Genomic DNA, 23,025 nt, shown 5'->3' on the forward strand with positions numbered 1-23,025 from the left:
GTCGGGGTCGCTCAGTCCCTGGGTTACTGCCCCCCAGACTCCCGGGCGGTCCCCTAGCCCCTCCCCGCAGAGGTCGTTCCCTCCCGACCCCGCACTCACCAGCCAGGGTCTCGGTCAGGACCAGGATCCCCGAAAGGAGCAGGAGAAGCGTTCCCGGCCCCAAGACTCGCATCCTCTGGGTCTGGGAAGAAGCAGTCTGGGGGGTCGGTGGAGACTTTATAACCGGGATCCGCCGAGACGCTGATCGGTTTTTCTAGAAACCGGGCACCCAGTGGCAGTGAGAACTGGGGCCGCGTCACGAGTGTCCAGGCAGCAGGGCTAAACACAGGTTGTGAGAGAGAAAGTGAAACTCGGGGAGACGGGGAATCCCCAACTCGGAGCGTCCCAGCCCCTGACTCCGCCCTTGAGCCTGAGATCCTGAGCGGCTTGCGCTCCAAGGACCTGGGACTTTGCCCTGATCCCTCCCCTCCTGCTAGGAAGGATGTTCAAACTACCGCATAATTGCACTCACCTCACAGGTTAGCAAAGTAATGCTCAAAATTCTCCAAACCAGGCTTCAACAGGAGTTGAACCGTGAAGTTTCAGATGTTCAAGCTGGATTTAGAAAAGCCAGAGGAGCAAGAGATCAAAGTGCCAACATCCCCTAGATCATGGAAAAAGCAAGAGAGAAAACATCTCTGCTTTATGGACTGTGCCAAAGCCTTTGTGTGGATCAAAACAAACAGTGGAAAATTCTTAAAGAGATGGGAATACTAGACCACCTGACCTGCCTTCTTGAGATAACTGTGTGCAGGTCAAGAAGCTACAGTTAGAACTGGACATGGAACAACAGACTGGTTCCAAATTGGGAAAGGAGGACGTCAAGGTTGTATATTGTCACCCTGCTCATTATCTTACATGCAGAGTACATCATATGAAATGCTGGGCTGGATGAAGCACAAGCTGGAATCAAGATTGCCAGTAGAAATATTGATAATCTCAGATATGCAGATGACACCACCCTTATGGCAGAAAGCAAAGAGGAGCTGAAGAGCCTCTTGATGAAAGTGAAAGAGAAGAGTGAAAACGTTGGCTTAAAGCTCAACACTCAGAAAACTAAGGTCATGGCATCTGGTCCCATCACTTCATGGCAAATAAATGGGGAAACAATGGAAATAGTGGCAGACTTCATTTTTTGGGGCTCCAAAATCATGCAGATGGTGACTGCAGCCATGAAATGAAACGATGCTTGCTACCTGGAAGAAAAGCTACAACCAACATAAATAATATATTAAAAAGCAGAGACATTACTTTGCCAACAAAGGTCCATCTAGTCAAAGCTGTTTTTTCCAGTAGTCATGTATGGATGTGAGAGATGGACTGTAAAGAAAGCTGGGCACTGAAAAATTGATGCTTTTGAACTGTGGTGTTGGAGAAGACTCTTGAGAGTCCCTTGGACTTTAGGGAGATCAAACCAGGAAATCTGAAAGGTAATCAGTCCTGGGTGTTCATTGGAAGGGCTGATGCTGAAGCTGAAGCTCCAATACTTTGGCCACCTAATGGGAAGAACTGACTCATTGAAGAAGACCCCTATGCTGGGCAAGATTGAAGGCAGGAGGAGAAGGGGATGACAGAGGATAAGATGGTTGGATGACATCGCTGACTCGATGGACATGAGTCTGAGCAAGCATCCAGGAGATGGTGATGGACAGGGAGGCCTGGTGTGCTGCAGTCAATGGGGTCACAAAGAGTTGGACATGACTGAGCAACTGAACTGAACTGAACTCCCCTCCGAGAGCTCTTTGTCCCCTGTCTCCCTGAGTCCTAGCTCTGGGGCTGTTTGAGATTTTGATTAAAATATCTACACAATCTTACAAATTAGTGAGGACCCCAAGGAGAGTATTATGTGACCACTTCTATGCATATTTTCCATACTACAAATAATACACTTTAAAGATTATTGTTTCTTTATTTAGAATAATATTAATAGAAAGAAAGTTTAGTAGCTCAGTCTTGTCCAACTCTATGCGACCTCATGGACTGTAGCCTACAAGGCTCCTCTGTCCATGGAATTTTCCAGGCAAGAGTACTGGAGTGGGTTGCCATTTCCTTTTCCAGAGGATCTTTTTTTTTTTTTCATTTATTTTTATTAGTTGGAGGCTAATATTGTAGTGGGTTTTGTCATACATTGACATGAATCAGCCATGGATTTACATGTATTCCCCATCCCGATCCCCCCTCCCACCTCCCTTCCAGAGGATCTTACCAACCCAGGGGTCGAACGCGGGTCTCCCACATTGTAGGCAGACGCTTTACCTTTTGAGCCACCAGGGAAGTCCTAAAGGCTGGCTATAATATTAATAACCCATGTGTTTAATATGAATAACTATTTCCCAGAATAAAAAGGGTAGTGAGAAGCATAGAGCTTTTTACATTTTTTCCAAGTATCTTTCCTGTCTCTTTCACTAGAAGATCACTGGATTTTCAGGTTTGCATCTGCATTGAATCTGTTACTTTGATGGTAGTCTGTGAAAGTGAAAAAGCCCTCACATATGTAGGAATAATCTTTTCAGATAATTGTGGATGTTCATCTTGGATACAAAAGTAAACCTATACAAATTGTAGTTTCTCAAAGATTTTTTTCTGCAGTGGACCTGAAACAATATCACTGACTATTTTCTATTCTGTTACATTAAAATCCATCAGCCTATTCTGCTCATTGAACATCTCTTGTACTAATACAATATTTTTTACAAAGTAATACATTGTTTCACTAAATTATACAGATCTTTCTGCTCATTCATTCTTTCATGAACAGTTGTTTTCAATGAAAAAGAGGGTAGTTCAACTCACACAGAATTTTTTCTTGGGCCACACGACTTTGAAATGTAGTAGAAGTGCTCGAAGTACACTTTCCATGTCATCACAGATGATACTTTTAAAATCTGTATTTAAGAATGTTGATTAGGAAACATAAGAATTTTTATTTACAAAAATTTATTTTATTGAATGATATTTGATTTATAATTTTAACTTGTGCTGTAGCAAAGTGATTCACTTATACATGTGTATATATATATATTCTTTTTCATATTTTTTCCATTTTGGCTTATTAAGGACAGATAAGAATTTTTAATGTGTCATTCTGGATATTTTAAAGCAAACCTGATTATTGGTTTTCTTTTTTTCTACAAGAAAGGTTTGGTGAAAATAATTACTAGTGCAGTTTGCTACCATAGTCCGTTACTGGTATGTGATACATCAAAGCAAATGTCAACATAGTGAGAAGTCAAATAATATCTGAGCGATGCTATGAAAGTAGCTTTCACCTCAGGGATCTCAGGAAAGGGTCTCAGTGACATCAAGGGTTCCACAGGCCACACTCTGAGAACTGCTGTTCTGAATGAACCAGGGCGTCTCCCAACTGATATCTGCCTTTGCCTCCTCTTCATTTTGGAAAATGCTTTTTCCTGAGCTGGACTCCCTGCCTCCCCAAACTTAACTGAGGGCCCTGCCCCTGGGCTGCTCCAGGAGAGAACTCACCCCCTAGAAAGTGATGCCAGAGAGTATCCTCAGTCTGGGAAGGGAGGTGGGGGGACAGGTGTTTCCCCTTTGGAACTGGGGACAGTTTGTACCTGAAGGCGCCAGACCCACTCATAACCTAGTTTGATTTTGTTACACGCCAGCTTAATATGTATTCATATTCCAGACAGAAATCTGACAGAGTGTCTAAGAAAAATATTATTGGCCCTTTCATCTCATGTGGCCTAATGCACCTGACTTGAAGCCAACAAATCATGAAGAGCAGTCCATTCCAAGAGAGCATTCTGTGGTGAAAGAATTGTTCTATGTCTGTGCTGTCCAGTCAGGTAGCCAGTAGCTACATGAGGCTATTTACACGTTAAAGTGTCTGTTGTGCTGAGCACTTTTATTTTATTTTAATTTAATAGCAATATGTGGCTACTACCTATCATACTGGTCAATGCATATCTAGAATGTTGTTAATTAATCTCATCTCTTTCCTCTGAAAGATACTGTGTGACTCATAGGTTGATGCACATTAAAATAATCTTAATATTGAAGTCATGGATTTGTCTGTGCAGGTCTTAGATATAGCTTTAAAATACAGCATGCTCTGAAATATTCTTTAATGTGTATTTTAACAGATAGAGTGTTCAGACATTAGCCAAACCATGGTTTATCACCATAAGGTCATAAGTGTTCAAAACTACCCATCACTGGATATAATCCTTGAGCTCTTGGTGTTTTCCTTAACTTGGTAAACATAAGGACGCACAGAAGTCTTCATTTAGCCCAAGAGGACGTGTTTATTGAACACAACAGGTATCACTACTTCGTGGGACTTGTACATACTTATAAAGTTGAGGGGAGGAACCCAAGAGGAGAGGGTGGGGGACGGTCATTGAGTGGACCAGAGCACAGGGAGGCGGGGTCTGTGTGGGGAGGGGCACAGGGGCTTCTGGCCTGGGCACTGGGAGAGGCTCTATTTTCCACCCGATGATAAACACACTGGACCAGAAAATGGCAACCCACTCCAGTGTTCTTGCCTAGAGAATCCTGTGGACAGAGGGGCCTCTTGGGCTGCTGTCCATAGGTCACAGCCTAAGAGTTGGAAACAACTGAAGCGACTTAGCATGCATGCATGCATGTGTTGCAGAAGGAAATGGCAACCCACTCCAGTATTCTTGCCTGGAGAATCCCAGGGACAGAGGAGCCTGGTGGGCTGCCGTCTATGGGGTCACACAGAGTCGGACATGACTGAAGCGACTTAGCAGCAGCAGCAGATAAACACACAGGAGTCAGCTCTATATTTTGCTGGTAAACTATATGTTTTTGGTATTTTTCTGAAATTACATGCATCAGTTCAGTTCAGTCGTTCAGTCGTGTCCGACTCTTTGTGACCCCATGGACTGCAGCACTCCAGGCCTCCCTGTCCATCACCAACTTCCAGAGTTTACTCAAACTCACGTCCATTGAGTCAGTGATGCCATGCAAAAATCTCATCCTCTGTTGTCCCCTTCTCCTCCCACCTTCAATCTTGCCCAGCGTCAGGGTCTTTTCCAAGACCTGAGTCAGTTGTTCGCATCAGGTGGCCAAAGTATTGGAGTTTCAGCTTCAGCATCAGTCCTTCAATGAATATTCAGGACTGATTTCCTTTAGGATTGACTGGTTGGATCTCCTTCTTGTCCAAGGGACTCTCAAGAGTCTTCTCCAACACCACAGTTCAAAAGCATCAATTCTTCAGCACTTAGCTTTCTTTATAGTCCAACTCTCACATCCTTACAGGTATGGTGTGACTCAAGTACAGGTGGAAGAAGGGAAAAGAGAAAGGGAGAGAGCGAAGGAGATGAAAGGAATTCCTCTCTTCCAGAGAAATACCCCACCTCAGTCCCCACTCCACACACCCCCATACACGATAATGGGCGAGGGGGTGGGGCAGGGAGACTCAAGGAAGGAATGACCCATCCTCAGCTAGGTCAGGGGCTACTGGGACATTGTCCGCTTATTTGCTAAAACATTGGGGACCACTGTGTCAGAAAGACTGGCCCAACAGCTTGGGAAAAAGACCTGCCCAGCTGGTGGCCATGTAGGTGGTTCCTGGAGATCAAAGGACAGGACCTGGAGGGAGCCTGGAGGCCACAAGGGTGACAAGGAGACCAGGCACGAGTCTGCGCCAGGGGTCCCCTAACATTTTCCAGAGGCAGGAAAATGACCTTCCGCCTCCCTAGACCTACACTCAAGGACACCACAGGGGGTACACTTCCTCTCCAGGCATCACACACCTTCCACCCTTTGAAGCCTCACAGCCTAAGAGCCTCAGACGCCTAAGAGCCCAGGACCCCAGCCTCCTGCCTCTCATCCCCTTCATGGACCTCATAGACAGAGACCTGATGTCTGAATCCCTCAAGGCTGATCCCTCCACTTTCAAATCTAACTTCTGGCTCTGAGGATGACCTGGGGTTTGGGGTCAGGGAACCCAAAGAGGGAGGCTGCCCAGGGCCCCACAGGCCACAGCTGAGCCAGGCCTCCAATTGCGCAGAATCAACCGATTCTGCAACAAAATCCGGGGGCGTGGGGGAAGGAGGGAGGGAATGGAACAAAAGCACTGCAGGCTCTTCTTAACCGAGGTAGGTGTGGGGTCTGTCAGGGGGTGGGGGTGGGGTGGGGGAAATCCGCCTTTCTTGGGGGTCCTGGGGGATTTCGGTCAGAGGCAGGAACTCTTACAGCAGAGGAAAGCTTGAGTTCCTAAAGCCCCGACCATCCGAGAAAATCAGTGCAGGCAGGTCGGTAGAGACCCTAAACCAAAGAACGGGCTCCGATTGGCTTCTAGAAACCGGATACGCAATGGGAGTGAGAACTGGGAACTCGTCCTGAGTATCCAGGTAGAAAGGCCCAACAGTTTGAGAGGAGAGAAAGTGAAACTCCAGCGAGGTGGGGAACCCCTCCCCCCACTCGACACTTAACCTCCCCGCCCCCCAGACAGCACCTTCTGGCCTAAGATCCCCATCGCCTTGCTCGGGACCTGGGACTTTGTCCTGATCCTGCTACTCCTGCCTGGAGGACCCTGTTAAACTGTCTCCCCGAGTCCTGGCCCAGGGGCTGGGTAAGTCAGCAGTTTACAAAGCTTGGTTTCAGAATCTGTCTATGGGCTTAGGACCTGGGACCTCAAAGGCAATACTATTTATGTGTGTTATATCTGTGAACATTTACCGTATTAGAAATAGAAACAGAAATCTATTGATTCAACTATTCTATTGATAACCCATTACATGAAAAGACATTTTTATGGAAAATCACTATTTTCAAAATAAAACAGTATAGTGAGAAGTGATCTTTCTAGATTTTACATTCTTTCAAAAGTTTCCATTCTTTTCTTGTATGTCTCATTAGAAGACTGAAGACTTTGCATATCTGCCTCTGTGTTTAATCTTTTTGATTGAGTATAGAAAAAATCCCACCTCACAAAAGTAGGTAATGGAAGTATCTTGAATAACGTTTTCAGATAATTGTGGTTCCCACTTTGATACAACACTACAACTACACAAGTGGTAGCTTCTTAAAGGTTATTTTTCAGTGATAACCCGTAACTATCACTGAATATTTCCAAATATGTTGCATAGGAATCCAAGGTCTGTCCTGTACATTGAGTGAATATTGTACTAATGTGTGATTTTTTAAGTAGTGTATTGTTTCACCAAGTTGTATAGATTTTAAAGTGTTAACATTTAAGATTATCAAACAATCACATTTGTTAATATCACCACAGTTGACACTAGAAAAGTGTGTTGGTACTGGGAAGCTGTCAAGATTAATTTTCTCACGAGAGCGTGCATTATATCATCGGCAGAAAATAGTGTCAACTGATATTCTAGAAGGAAGAAGCTCCCATTCATTATGCCAAAATAACTAAATGTAAACTATCAGTTTTCCTGACTTCATTCTCAAAGTGAAAATGGCATTCCATAAAAAAGGAATCTAAGTCAACTCAGAAAAATTATTTTCCTTGGGACATGGTACTTTAGAATGTAGCAGAAGGACTTTATGTATACTTCCCATTTCATCCTATCAGACATTCTAAAATGTGGACTTAAGAATGGTGACTGTAGCAACTGAATAATTTTTAATACTACAATCTGGATATTTTTCAGTGAAACTTGCTTTTCTATTCTGCAACTGAATGATGGTGAAGAATACAATAACTGCTATTGCTGTTTAGTGAAATAGCCCCCATTTCTGTTAAGTTTACCTCAGAGCAAATGTCATCACAGTGAAAAAGATAGGGGCTTCCCTGGTAGAGCAGTGGTTACTAATCTACCTTCCAATGACAGGGGATGTGAGTTCAGTCTCTGTTGGGGAACTAGGATCCCACATGCCACAGGGCAACTACTGAGCCCATACACTCTAGAGCCCGTGCTCTGCAACTAGAGAAAGCCCCAATACCTCAATGAGGACCCAGTACAGCCAAAATAAAAATAAATAAACTAAAAAAAAGGTGAATAAATTTTGGGTAATGTTATGAAAGTAGTTTTGACCTCATGGGTCAAAAAGTAATTTTGACCCATAACTGGGTCTCAGCGACTTCAAGGGTTCCATAGACCACACTTTGAGAATTTCTGTTCTGAGTGAAGCAGGGAGACTACAAGCTGGCGGCTTCCCTTGTAGCTCAGTCTGTAAAGAATCTGCCTGCCATGCAGGAGACCCAGGTTCGGATCCTGAGTCAGGAAGGTCCCCTGGAGAAGGAAATGGCAACCCACTTAGGTATTCTTGCTTGGAGAAGCCCATGGACAGAGAAACCTCTGTTTCCATGGACTGTCAGTCCATGGGGTCACAAGAGTCGGACATGACTTACCGACTAAACCGCCACCACAAGCTGGCACCCACCTCTTTGCCTCCTCCTCACTTCTGAGAATACCTCTTCCTGAACTGGACTCCCTGCCTCCCAAACCTTTACTTATTAGGGCTCTGCCTCTCGGCTCTTCTAAAAGAGAACTCACTCCTAGAAATCTGATGCCAGAGTGTCTCCATAAAGACAGATAGTTGGATGACAGGTGTTTCACCTTTGGAGAGGAAACAGTTTGTGCCTGAAGACAAGAGAGAGAAATTCATTCATGACCCATTTTGAATTTGTTCATTTCAGTTCAGTTCAGTCACTCAGTCGTGTCCGACTCTTAGCGACCCCATGGACTGCAGCAGCATGCTAAGCCTCCCTGTCCATCACCAAGTCCCGGAGTTTACTCAAACTCATGTCCACTGAATCAGTGATGCCATCCAACCATCTCATCCTCTGTCATCCCCTTCTCCCACCTTCAATCTTTCCCAGCCTCAGCGTCTTTTCAAATAAGTCAGCTCTTCACATGAGGTGGCCAAAGTATTGGAGTTTCAGCTTCAGCATCAGTCCTTCCAATGAATATTCAGGACTGATTTCCTTTAGGATGGACTGGTTGGATCTCCTTGGAGTGCAAGGGACTCTCAAGAGTCTTCTCCAACACCACAGTTCAAAAGCATCAATTCTTTGGCGCTCAGCTTTCTTTATAGACCAACTCTTACATCCATACATGACTACTGGAAAAACCATAGCCTTGACTAGATGGACCTTTGTTGGCAAAGTAATGTCTCTGCTTTTTAACATTCTGTCTAGGTTGGTCATAAACTTTTCTTCTGAGGGGCAAGCATCTTTTAATTTCATGGCGGCAATCAACATCTGCAGAGCCTCCCAAAATAAAGTCTGCCACTGTTTCCCCATCTATTTGCCATGAAGTGATGGGACCAGATGCCATGATCTTAGTTTTCTGAATATTGAGCTTTACGCCAACTTTTTCACTCTCCTCTTTCACTTTCATCAAGAGGCTCTTTACTTCTTCTTTGCTTTCTGCTATAAGGGTGGTGTCATCTGCATATCTGAGGTTATTGATATTTCTCCTCACAATCTTGATTCCAGCTTGTGCTTCATTCAGCCCAGAGTTTCTCATGATGTACTCAGCATATAAGTTAAATAATGAATTTGTTGGTACCAGCTTAATATGGATCCGTATCCCAGACAGAAATGTAATCTGTGTGAGAAATAATATTGGCCCTTTGGTTTTAAATGGGTCTAATGCACCTTATTTGAAGCCCAATAGTAGCAAAAATAATTGTGCTACTCAGAGTTCTAGGTCTGCATTTTCCATGTGGTAGGTGCTAGCTACTGAGCTATTGAGCACTTGAAATGTGGCTAATGCCACCGAGTTGAATTTTTATTTAATATCATTTAAATTTAAATACCATATGTGGCTAGTGGGCTTTCCTGGTGGCTCAGATGGTAAATAATCCTCCTGCAGGTCAGGAGACCTGGGTTCCACTCCTGGGTTGGGACGATCCCCTGGAGAAGGGAGTAGCTACTCACTTCAGCAATTTTGCCTGGAAAATTCCAAAGACAGAGGAGCCTGGTGGGCTACAGTGCATGGGATCACAAAGAATTGGACACGGCTGAGTGACTAACACACACACACGTGCCTAGTAGCTACCATATTTGACAGAACATATCTAAGTGTTTTAGTTTTCATTCTCCCGAGATACCATATGACTCATAGATTAAAGTACACTGAAATTATCTTTATACATTTATTTATGTGGGTCTTAGACATCACCTTAAAGTACAGAAGGCCAGAAAATTTAATCTGCCTGCAATGCAGGAGATCTGGGTTCCAATTCTAGGTTGGGACGATCCCCTGGAGAAGGGAATGGCTACTCACTCCAGTCATCTTGACTGGAGAATTCCAAGGCCAGAGGAGCCTGGCAGACTATAGCCCAGAGGGTTGCAGAGTCAGATATGATAGAGCAACTAATGCTTTCATTTTCTTTAACATCTAGCGTGCACAGACATTAACCAAAATATAATCTATAACTTCAAGTTCATCAGTTTTCAAAAACACCCATCATTGGAGCCAATTTTGGTCTATATTACATTGAGACTCTTGATGTTGTTTTTGCTAACCTGGTAAACATAAGCAAGTACTTATGTTTTCACTTAGCCACTAGAAAGTATTTATTGAATACCCCATTATAAAGTACACTGTTCAGTTCAGTTCAGTTCAGTTCAGTCGCTCAGTCGTGTCAGACTCTTTGTGACCCCATGAATCTCAGCACACCAGGCCTCCCTGTCCATCACCAATCCCTGGAGTTTACTCAAACTCATGCCCATAGAGTTGGTGATGCCATCCAGCCATCTCATCCTCTGTTCCCCCCTTCTCCTCCTGCCCCCAAACCCTCCCAGCATCAGGGTCTTTTCCAGTGAGTCAACTCTTCGCATGAGGTGGCCAAAATACCCTGTAGGTCCTACATAATTATGAAATACAAAGCAGAAGATGTAAACCCTAGAATTCCACCATCTTAGAATTCTTTACCTGTTATTCCTCCCCATGGTGTGTGGTACCTGCCCCCAGTTTTGGCTTTTTGTTTTCTTTCACCCTTGACACCATTCTCCTCATCGTCTCTACTTAAATGAAAATATACATAGAATTTTCACAATTGTAGAATGAAGAATTTTCTAAGCCTGACCCAAAGGTAAAAAAAAAAAAAAAACCAAGAAAAAATAAAACTTTCCATGGCAACCACAAACTCACAGCCATGCAAACACATGTCCATAATCAAATTCAAAGACACATAAAAAATCTGACAGAAAAAGGTTAGCGTGTGTCGATACTTTTCAGCCAGAGACCGCCAGGAACACACCTCGTTGAACACACTGTTGCCTACTGATACAGCAAAGGAGGGCACATTCGTGGGAAATCACAGGGCATTTTAGAATGAAAGTATAGGAAAGAATGTGTTATTGTGGAATTTGGGCTTTGGTTGGATAAAAGAAAGGTTTACTCTAAGTTGAGTATTGCCAGGAAGCATGGTCAGTTTCGTGACTGGGTATCCTAATCAGTCTTATCTATAAGGAGGGCAGACTAGAGCAAGGGTGGAGCCGCAGCTGGTAAAGAAGCAGCCGTCACTCATGTTACCCCGGACGGGGGATGTTCATACTGTGTGAGTTGCACTGTGCCCTGTGTTCTCTGTGCTTAAACAAAATTATGCAAAGTCTTTCTTATTTTGTATCACTTTATTATGGTTTCAATGTATCCTTGTTTGATATTGGTATTTTATAAAATATTTTATTCCAAAGAGAACTACACGGCCTAGCTGTGAGCACCAGGCTCGCTTCAAATAACGCTGAGGTCCTGCTGTGAGTGTCACACCTGTTCCCCGGGGTCAGGAGGCTGATTTTTCTTCTTCCTTAAATTCAATATTTTACAATTCTTACATTGCAAGTGAAAAATAAAGATTACAAGAAAACAGTTTGGAAAAGAAGAAATGCAAATACCAAATAATTTGTTATTAATAAATGGGAAAAATGAGAATATGAAAGGAAAAATGGAAAGAAAAATTAAAATCTGTCAGCTTGGCAAAGATGAAAAGAAGATAAAGGGCTAGGACCTTTAGTGGGTCTCCTTGGGAAAGTCAGGGCAGGGCAGGGTAAACAGATTACGATTGGCTGGTATGAATAATTTCAGCTGGCTTTGGGCTAGAGGTGGACTTTAGTTGTCTGGTACCTGGCCCTGGGATCGTTGGTGGTGGTGGTGGTTTAGTTGCTGAGTCATCTCTGACTGTTACAACCCTGGCGGCTGTAGCCTGACAGGCTCCTCTGTCCATAGGATTTCCCAGGCAAGAATCCTGGAGCGGATTGCCATTTCTAGGGATCAAACCTGGGTCTCCTGCGTTGCAGGTGGTCTCTTGCATTGGGGGTGGCCGCCTACATTGCAGGTGGATTCTTTACTGACTCAGCCACCAGGGTAGCCCCGAGGTCACAGAGGCAGAGGAATATTCCTCTTGGGGTCCAAAGGCCAGACAGGGGAGGGAGGGCTCTGGGTTGGTTAGTTTGCATATCAAGGGCTTGCTCTGGCAGGGGAAAGCAATCTCTCCTCAGTGGGAAAGGTTTTTTAAAAATGTTAATTAATTTTTATCTTTTAGCTGGGTCTTCATTGATGCACGTGGGCTTTCTCTACTTAGAGAGCTGGAGGGCTACTCTCCAGTTGCAGTGCACAGGCCTCTCGTTGCCATGGCTTCTCCTGTTGCAGAGCACAGGCTCTGGGCCCAGGGGCTTCAGTAGTTGCAGCACATGAGATCAGGTGCTCTGTGGCATGTGGGATCTTTCCAGATCAGAGATCATAACCTGTGTCCCCTGCATTGGCAGGGGGATTCTTACCCACTGTACCTCCAAGGAAGTCTCTCAACAAAACATTCTTTTTTTTTCATTGCAAATGTTCTTTTTTAAAAAATTTATTTATTTCAATTGGAGGCTAATCACTTTACAATATTGTAGTGGTTTTGCCATACATTCTTAAACAACTGAGCTATCAGAGCAAATTTCCCCACATCTTGAGCCCAGGAGTTTAAGTATTGGAAGTTCTTTGGCAACTAGCCTCTGCTCCCATGCCTTGAGAATGCTGGATTACATGAGTCTTGATGAGACTATGTCTTATTACAGAAGCTGAAAACACACTTCCCTAACCTTTTGTTGTTGCTGGGGCACAGGCAGGCATCCTATACTCTACAATCTGGTGCACTTATGCCAGATTTTGATTTAGGAGTTAGTTACATGAAGAACTAGGGGCTGTTCCATTTACTAATTTCCTAAGCCCATTCCTTCCTCAACTCTTCATTCTCATTTCTCTATCCAGGAGAACTATACTTATCAGCTGGGTCTGTGAATCCACCGGGATAGCTACTGCCAAACATGCCTCTGGCTCCACTCCCATCTATAATAATTATTTCTTCATCCTCTGCTCCCCACCAGATCATATCCACTCTCCACTCGCTTGGACTCATGCATGTGTTCTGTTTATATGCTGACAATCCCTATGATCCTCTCAAGCCCCGCTGACTCCTTCACCTCCTCCCCCTCTCACTGCAGCTCCCAGCTCTGTGGGGGTCACGTGGACCCGTCTACAGAATTTGCAAGCAGGCAGGCACACGTATCCCTCTCTCTTCGCAGTCCACAGGCCCCAGTGATGTTGAACAATTTTCTTGTTTTCTAAAATTAGCCAAATTTGTTTTCTGCTGCTTATAGGTAAGACTGCTAATTTAATATGAAGCTAAGTATCTATTTGTACTATCTCACAACACAGTTAATATAAAATTTACTTCAGAACCAAGTGATTTCCCAAAACTCACATACACCTGAACCTCACATGGCTTCCCCACGCCCGTTCCTATTGCGAAAATTATCAGAACACGGCAGATAACGAATTCTCACACCAGATATCTCAAATCTCATAGCATATCAAATGTGAAACAGGTACGAATTGCCAAATATTTGCTGTTTCCTCAGCTGGTTAGAAGGATGAAAGGAGGAATTATGGGACAGAAAAGGTGCTTTAGAAATATCGGTATGGATGTTGTCATCAATTACTGTTTGTGGCAGGGGCTGAAATTCTAGGTACAGTCACTCGTTCTCATACATTTGTCTCAGGAGCAGATGAAGAACCAAATCAAAGGCAACAGAAGCGATTAATTAATAGTTTACACAAATTTTAATACGTACTTTAAAGACCCTCCAGCCATTCCCCTTAGAGAAAGAAGATCAAGTATTACCGTCTTCATTATAGAGACAAAACAGTGAAGACAAGAGACTCCTAACTCTGCCGTAAGGCTCTAGTCATCTGAGTGCTTTCAGAAACCTAGTGGGATGATCCAGCTGAGGCAGAGAGCTGGGAATGATGAAAAGTAACAAAGGATAAATGAGAAAACCTGGGGCTGTGCCAGGAGGTCTTCTCTCAGGGTCTCAGTGTAAGTTTGGCCCTCTTGCAGTTAAGTCACAGGAAAGGGAAAATTCTCCCAGTGAAGGCAGATGAGAATTCATAGATGATCTCTTGAGTCTGGCATTGGTAAAGGTTACCTTCCCACCATCATGATCCAGAGCAACTCCAATCTGCCGGGGGCAGTAGGACAGGATCTGGAAGGGCTCAGGGCTGGTGCATATAGAGACCCCAGCTGAGGACAGCTGCAGAGTCCAGAACCCCTCCTCGGGGGTGAAGTTGAGAAATCCCCTTCTCACCACTGACTCTCTTGCCACCTCCACCAGGCAGAATTTTGGCCATATTCCATGTTCCTGAGACCATTCTTCCTCCACCTCCTCGTTCTCCTCTCTATATCCAGGGGAATGATACCCAGCAGTGATGCCTGTATTTCCACCAAGATGTCTACTGCCAAACACACCTCTGCTTCCAGCCCTGTATCTCATTGCTTCTTCTTACTCCTCTGCTTCCCAGCAGATCCTGTCCACTTTCACTTCCCAGTACACTTTGTCCCATGTGAAGCCCTTACTGCCCAGCACCCCGGGCTCTGGATCAAATCCCTGACCACACTGGTATTTGTTCATCCACAAGCCAGTGAACATCATACTCTTCCCATTTGGAGGCACTGAGAGGTAGCCCCTGGCTGTCTGGGAATCCAGGATGATCCTCACTGTGGGGACGAGGAGACAAAGGTATGGCATCACAAAAGATACCAAATGAGATTTCTCCCATAGGTTTTAAGGACTTTGTGACAATGGTGGGAGACTCCTCAGGGGGCCAGGACAGAGACTGCTTTTGACCTTGTGTTCAGACTATTAGCAACCATATGTAGAAGGTATAAACACAGAAAATTCAAGGCCTCAGGCAGTGCGATGAGACTTGAGAGGGAAACCGATAAGGCCTGGGATCACTATAACTGGGCAAATCTGGGGAAAGGTTTATGGTTTTGAAATCAGGATAAAGAATTTGGATACATTAGTCATACGAAGACCTTCCTCTTTAAACAGAAGCACTGACCTGTGAGTAATGGACCTTCACAGGAAAGCTGCAAACTTTAGCCACTCTCCCCTCCAGATACTCACTTGTCTTATATTCCAGATCCCTCATCAGTTTTCCTAGAGTAAAAGAACAAAAGGACAATGAGCAATTCTTTCTTGTTTGTTTTTTCTTTAGTCACACTGCTTGGCTTGCGGGAAGACCAGGGATTGAACGCAGGCCGATGGCAGTGAAAGCATGGAGTCCTACCCACTGGACCACCAGGGAATTCCCAACAACAAGCAATTTTAACACCACAGCTTCTAGGTCAAGTTCTCTTCCGTTGGCTCATTTAACTTTAGATGATGACAGGGCACCATGAAAATTCAAGTGAAATAGAGAAAACAATTCAGGAGACGCTCAGACCTGTGCGGTCCAAATTGGTTCTTGTAAGTATATATACCAACAAGTGCTGAACCCACCTGGTGCTCCATTAAAGAGTACCTTTGGGCATACCTGGAGAAGGAAATGGCAACGCACTCCATTATTCTTGCCTGGAGAATCCCAGGGATGGGGGGAGCCTGGTGTCTGCTGTCTATGGGGTTGCACAGAGTTGGACACAACTAAAGCGACTTAGCAGCAGCAGCAGTTGGGAATACCACTTATTGTTAAACTACATCCTAAACCACACTGTTTCTCTCCAGTCTCAAAGATACCTCTTTGAGATTCATTCTCTCGGCATTCTTTAAATTGTTAAAAAAATTTTCATTGTGGTAAAAATACATGACATTTACCATCTTTACTATTTTTAAATGTATAATTCATTAATGTTCAGTTCAGTTCAGTCACTCAGTCATGTCTGACTGCTTGCAATCCCATGGACTGCAACACGCCAGGCTTTTCTGTCCACCCCAATTCCCGGAATTGCTCAAACTCATGGCCATCGAGTTGGTGATACCCTCAAGCCATCTCGCCCTCTCTCATCCCCTTCTCCTCCTGCCTTCAATCTTTCCCAGTATCAGGGTCTTTTCCAATGAGTCAGTTAATCATTAGTCATTAATGTTAAGTATATTTAAATAACTATGCAATTGATTTCCAGAACTTTTCCATTTTTAAAAACTGAAATTCTATGCCCATTAAACAGCAGCTCCTCATTTCCCCCTCCTCTCAAACCCTGGCAACCACTAATCTACTTTCTGTTCCTATGGATTTCACTACTTCAGAGACCTCATGTACATGGGATCATATATTACTTGTCTCTTTGTGACTGGCTTATTTCACTTACCCTAATGTCCTCGAGGTTTACCCATGATATAGTACGTGGCACAATTTCCTTCCTTTTTTAGATTGGATAGTATTCCATTGTCTGCATATGCCACATTCTGTTTCTCCATTCATCCATCGATGGGGATTTGGGTAGTTCCTACATCCCATCTGTGGTGAATAATGCTGCTATAAACATGAGAATGCAAAGATCTCTTTGCAATTCTGCTTTTAATTATTTGGAGAGTGGGAATGCTGGACCATATTGTAATTATATTTTTAATTTTTTGAGGAAATGCCATGCTCGTACCCTCAATGTTTTGAGATACTCTCCCAAAGTTCTTTTTACCTCACTGTTAGATATGAAATATCTTTTTACCATCTGGAGACCTCTGACTGTGACTCTATTTTAGTCTGGGTTCCGTTGTTAGACTATCATGTAGTTTGGACTTAGATTCCCTCCCCAGCGTCCCTGCCTGGTGTGAATGACACACACAGGAGCAAGGAACTCTGAGAAGTCACAGCCACGCTCAGAACCTGAGGACACATTATCGAGAAAGAAAGAAGGCTTCTAGGTTCAGAATCCCCTCCTTTGTGATTGAATTCTGGGTCCTTTCTCTGAAGAAAGAAGTATATCTGAAAATTCTCTGTCCAGTTTTTGACTGCAGGACTGATTGGCTTTTCAATCTGGAACTTCTTCTGGGGTATCTAGAGATAATGACGTCACAGTGAGAACTCCTGAGAGAAAGGTATGATTTCCCACCATCACCACCTGCACATGCACACGAGCACTAACAGTAGACCAAAGACACAGAGAGGAAAAGATGGTTTTCCAAGAGGTCAGTTTCAAGGTCAGAGTCAAAGAGTAGAATATAGAGTTCTGAAGAAAGAGTCATGATCCAAGGATTCTCTACCCACCAATATGTCATTTATTGACAGTATTCAAAAAGAAAGTAAGCCATTCTCCTCCTTTGAAAGTCTTTGAAACATGCTACTGATACTACAAGCTCTAAAGAAATTACCTGAGGATAAGAACTAGACAAATTAAAATTAAGCTTTAAATATACAGTTTTAAAAGCATTAAATTTAAAATTGAGGTATAGCTGGTCAGATATATAAACTAAATCCATAATGAAAAAAGTCTGAGATTTTGATCTTAATATCAAACAGGATTAGATTCAAGGCAAAAATTTTTAATGAAACAGAGGCTCTTTTATGGTACTAAATATTATAATCATCAATTAAGATGGAACTCACCTTAAGGATCATACAGGGATAAAACATCAAAATATAAAAAGCAATATGCGTGTATGCAAAGTTGCTTCAGTCCTGTTATTCTTTGCCACCCTATCAATGGTAGCCTGCCAGGCTCTTCTGTCCGTGGGATTCTCCAAGCAAGAATACTGGAGTGGGTTCACATGCCCTCCTCCAGGGAGGAGGACTCTTCCTGACCCAGGGATCGACCCTGTGTCTCTATGTCTTCTACATTGCCAGGTGGGTTCTTTACTACTAGTGCCACCTGGAAAGACCTTATATATATATGTGTGTGTATATATATATATATATATATATATATATATATATATATATATATATATATATGTATGTATGTATATATATATATAAAGTTTATATAGTTTCCTTTTAGCAATGAATTCTTGCCCATAGTGTATTCTCACTATGAGGATAGAAGAAAAATGGGCAGAAACTCATTGCTAAAAGGAAACTTTGGGTAACTTTTTTCTAGTCCCTGACATATCAAAAAGTCAAAAAATCAGCATCAATACAAAATACCTAAATAACGTAATTACTAAGGAAAACCTCGTGGACATATATCAAATTCTATTCCAAGGACAGAGAGAATGTAGCTTCTTTTTGAATGTTTGAAACTGTCCAGAAATTCACAACATACAACTCAGAAAGCCTCAAGAAAGTCCAAAACGGTGAATTGGCTGCAAACTCATCTAATCACAAGATTTAAAAACTGTGAAACATGGAAGTATTAGAAACTGCCCCCTTCCCCCCACCAGCACCACTGACAGAAGAAGGAAAAGGTGAGGAGAGTCTCTGAAGAGGCTCTCACCTGGAGGAGAAGGTCACACAGAGTCTCCCCTCCTTGTCCTGGTCCTGGCTTACCTGTGCTGGATCCCGTCACCTGCTGCCTTCAGGACCGTCCTGGCATCGGGCTGGTTACAGACAAACCATCAGTTCTGGCATCTTGGTCTCTGGAGTCGAAGCTGCTCAGCATGGTCTTGCCTCAGCCCTCCCTGCTTTGTCACCACTGACCCTCCAGAGCACACCCGACCCCACACACCAACCCTGAGACGGGGGGTTGCAGTAAGTTTTGGACCACGTGGGCCAAGGTCCTCTCTCCACCCCTCAGCTCACTTCCCACACAAGGACAACAGAGATTATCAGGGGTCCAGGGAAGTCATGGACTGGCACTGCCCCTCATCAGGGTGAGAGGTTTAGGTCACCAGAGCATAGACCGCAGTTTTCTTCATGTCCCCAGCAGGGGGCGCCGCTCCTGACACACAGTAGTTTCTCCATCAGTTCCCTCCCTCCTGGAACCTGTTTCCCAACAACTAACTATAAACTATGTTGCATTTACAGGTCATTCCGCCCCACTGTGATTCCCTTGGTGTGTCACTCACTTAGACCCAGTACAGAGCCTGACATATAGTAACCACATAACAAATGATTACCAAATCAGTGTGGGGTTTTCTTCAACTGACTCATACATGCATAAAGTCTAAAAAGTTTGTATGACATAAACAGTTACAGTGAAAAGTAAATTTACTCCTCTACCCCATCCAAAATCTTTCCACATTCCCTCCCTGGACAGGGTAAGTGTTACAGTTTATATAGTATTCTAGAGAGAGAGTCCATTTTATAAGGTGGTATTTCCCACACATTCTATCTACAACTTTCTTATCAATTAGCAATATATTCTGAGATTATTCTATTTTTAAAATAGAAATCTAGTTCAGTTTAAGATCCTGATAATAATGATTCTCCACTGCTGATTTTAAACTTTTAAGTATAGGAGAAATCCTCCATCTTCCATAGTAATAGAATTTTTCTCTAGATAAAGTCACCCAGATGTAAAATATACTCATTTGCCAATGTTTCTGAGGCTACTTGTCCTCGTGGTTAATTTCTGGCCACTAAGATGAAGCACATACAAATTTTTGAATTTTGATCTTCAAGGGAAGAAAGTTTTCCTCCTTCCCTGCTTTCCCTGGTTGCTCCCAAACCATGAATGTGGTCTTAGGTCCTCTGGTCATGCCAACAAGAGCGGCGTCCCAGGGAGAGCAGAGAGGAAAGGTCACAGGGACCTGGATGCCTGGACAACCTCGTGCTGCAGGGTCGCCCTAAGGTTAAGGTGTTAGTTGCTCAGTCGTGTCTGACTCTGCGACCCCATGGACTGTAGCCTTCCAGTCTCCTCTGTCCTTGGGATTCTCCAGGCAAGAATACTGGAGTGGGTTTCCATGTCCTTCTCCAAGGGATCTTCCCAACCCAGGGATCGAACCCGACTCTCTGCACTGGAGGGCGGACTGTCTACCATCTGCGCTACCAGGGAAACCCTAGCAGTCCTGGAACGCCCTGTCTCACTGTCCTGGGAGACACACAACAGCTTCCTTCCTGTGAGACCAGTGTTACTTGGGTTCGGCTACACAGAGTGAGTTAATACATATCTGGAGAACAGGATTCCCAGGAGTGTGTGCTCGTGATGGTCTGTTCTGAGATGAGCAGAGATGTATTTACAGTGTCACCCTTGGCTCTTGGGACATTACTGTGAGCTGGAGGAAGGGAGAGCTGGGCTGGGGGTGGGGGGCGTCACAGGGAGACGGGAGATGTCACCCTCCTCATCTTCCCAGCCATGGGATGTGACAGTGGAGGGTTGGTCACCAGGTATCCATTTGGGAGCGTTTGTCTCTTCACTTTCCTTCCTATCCTCTTTACTGACAGTTTCCTTCACATTCCAGACAGGATGGGAATCTCTGCCTGCTGGTCTCTTCCTCCTTGTCCTCCTGTCTGAGGGAAGGGCCTGTGGAGGCTGAGACCTAGAGGAGGAACTTCTCAGGTAGGAAAGGAATGCAGGTCACTTATCCTCCTTCTGGAATCTCTGCTTCCCCAGTCTGGCCTGCACAGCCAGTTCTGAGACAGCTGACTCCCCAGCATAATTGAGGCATGTGGGGGAAAGAAAATAATATGCATCCACGGGTCCCTCATATCTTTTTTCCCTGTGATCCCAAAATGTACATTTGTTAATCTCCTAATTGTTACCAGAGAGTCACTAGTCCAGCTGATGTTCCAAAAGTGAGTATTATACAAGGGCATGGCTACCAGAGGAGGGAACACTGGGGAAACCTTAGATCTGCAAACCACAAGATGACACTGGGATCATCTGACCACATGGCTTCTCACAGAACTAAGGGTAAGAATGCAGAGACTGAAATAAGTAGAGAGTTCAAGTCCGAGGTTTTGGGACTTACTCCACAGGTATCCATATCAAAATTATGTTCCAAAAATACTAGTGCACTCTTCCATGTTATTTGGAATTCCAAGAGAGAACTTTGTAGGTAGAAACATAAAGGTAGGAAATGAAAAGAAAGTAGCCAGGTTGAGATTTACAGTTATCTCAATATCACTGGCAAATATTGTGCCACTTTCTGCAAGAACCACAGTGGTTAATTAACTGGTATATGATGTGATCACCATGGTTGCATCCTGTAAGTCTTTGAGGATGACATTAACCTCTTTCATTATCCCCAGGACACAATATTGCTTTTAATACTCTGTCTTGGTTGAACTTTGAAGGCTTTTTAAGGGTCTTCCACTAAACCTTTCTTACCAGAAGTTTTTTTACTCGACACCCACACCCACACAAAAATCAACATGTGGGTTCTTGCCAACTCTAAATATGTCTACAGCTGTGACTCTAGGTGGAGAAATTGCCACCAAGAGGATGTATAGATACAGAGACACTGTGAGATATATATGGCCCTAAGACAGGATGCACATTATTTTCTGTTCCCCATATACCTCACTTATACTGGGGATTCATGATTGCAGGCAGGTATCAGGGTCAAATCTGGCTTGTATTCATAGACCTATAAGGATCTAGATATTCCCTTTCATCAGTGAGTGAAATAAGAACAATGGCCATTGGCTCCCACATGGAATGATGTGGGGAATTACTGTTGACCACAACTGCTCCGTATTGCAGGATATGTCCTCAGGGTACTTAGGTTCTCTTCAGCAAGTGAGTTCTGGGTGTGAGAATTGGCTTAGGTCTGGAAACTAGATAAGGGATGGTAACTTTTTATTAGCCAGCTGGCCTCAGCCTTCATCTCATTCATTTTGATCTATTCATGTAATACTAAGCAACACTCTTGTTGCCTGTCCATCTACCTTGCCTCTAGAAACATCATGGTCTATTAACCATTTCCATAAACCCCTTACAGTTAGAATATCCTGCTTCCATCCTGACATCGTTGGTTAATTTAAAAACTTGGTCCTTGTTTCTGCCTTGCTGTCACCTCTTCCCCTGCTTTCTGGGATCCTGTTATCCCCGCTGCTGCTATAGTGTTATCTCCTAGATCGGCTCTGCCTACAGAGGACAGCGAGGTTAATATGGCTCACTTGTTCATTCCCTATTGCCTGATAAACACTTTCCTTTTGGAAGTAGTTACTTGGGTTGTTTTTTTGTTTGTTTGTTTTTGTTTTTCACCAATTTTGTTTTCATACCAGCATGCCTACTTCTCTGAGTTTTTTCATGACTTTCTGTTCAATTGCCATGGTGGTTCAGGCATCAGTGCTTCATTTAACGTGAGCCGTAGCACTTGCTCTGGCAGAGGGGCTGGAAGTGAAGTATGACCCATGCTGTGTGGGGCCACCCAAGACGGATGGGTCACTGTGGAGAGTTCTGACAGAACGTGATCCACTGAGGAGGGAACGGCAAACCACCCCAGTATACTTGCCATGAGAACCTCATGAACTGTATTAAAAGACAAAAGGGTAGCACAACAAAAGATGAGTCCCCCTGGTTGGAAGGTGTCCGATATACTACAGGGGAAGAGCGGAGAACTACTAATAGCCCCGGAAAGAACGAAGCGGCTGGGCCAAAGCGGAAGTGACGCTCAGTTGTGGATGTCAGGGGATGAAAATTAAATCTGATGCTGCAAAGAACAGTATTGCATAGGAACCTGGAATATCAGGTCTCTGAGTCAAGGTAAATTGGACATGGTCAAGCAGGAGATGGTAAGAATAAACATAAACATCGTAGGAAGCAGTGAACTTAAATGGGTGGGAATGGGCAAATTTAATTCAAATGACCATTGTATCTACCACTGTGGGCAAGAATCCCATAGAAGTAATGGAGTAGTTCTCATTATGAACAAAAGAGTCTGAAATGCAGTACTTGGGAGCAACCTCAAAAATGACAGAATGATCTCGGTTTGTT

The 23,025-nt window shown here is 43.8% G+C and overlaps 1 protein-coding gene across 3 annotated transcripts in view; it reads right to left on the reverse strand.

The window, feature by feature from the left end:
- LOC133059726 (BOLA class I histocompatibility antigen, alpha chain BL3-7-like) overlaps positions 1-23,025 on the reverse strand; it is a 43,249-nt gene that overhangs the window by 5,709 nt on the left and 14,515 nt on the right. Inside the window, exon 1 of one of the 3 annotated variants that reach the window (XM_061147252.1) lies at positions 100-259. The exons of 1 other annotated variant lie outside the window; for it this stretch is intronic. In XM_061147252.1, the coding sequence (XP_061003235.1) occupies positions 100-172 (73 nt within the window). In that variant the 5' untranslated portion in view covers positions 173-259. Of the gene's footprint in view, positions 1-99; positions 264-23,025 lie in introns of those variants that run through there. One more of the 3 variants, XM_061147250.1, reaches the window with a different exon arrangement.

Source organism: Dama dama, chromosome 7, assembly GCF_033118175.1.
Source record: "Dama dama isolate Ldn47 chromosome 7, ASM3311817v1, whole genome shotgun sequence".
Taxonomy (NCBI): domain Eukaryota; kingdom Metazoa; phylum Chordata; class Mammalia; order Artiodactyla; family Cervidae; genus Dama; species Dama dama.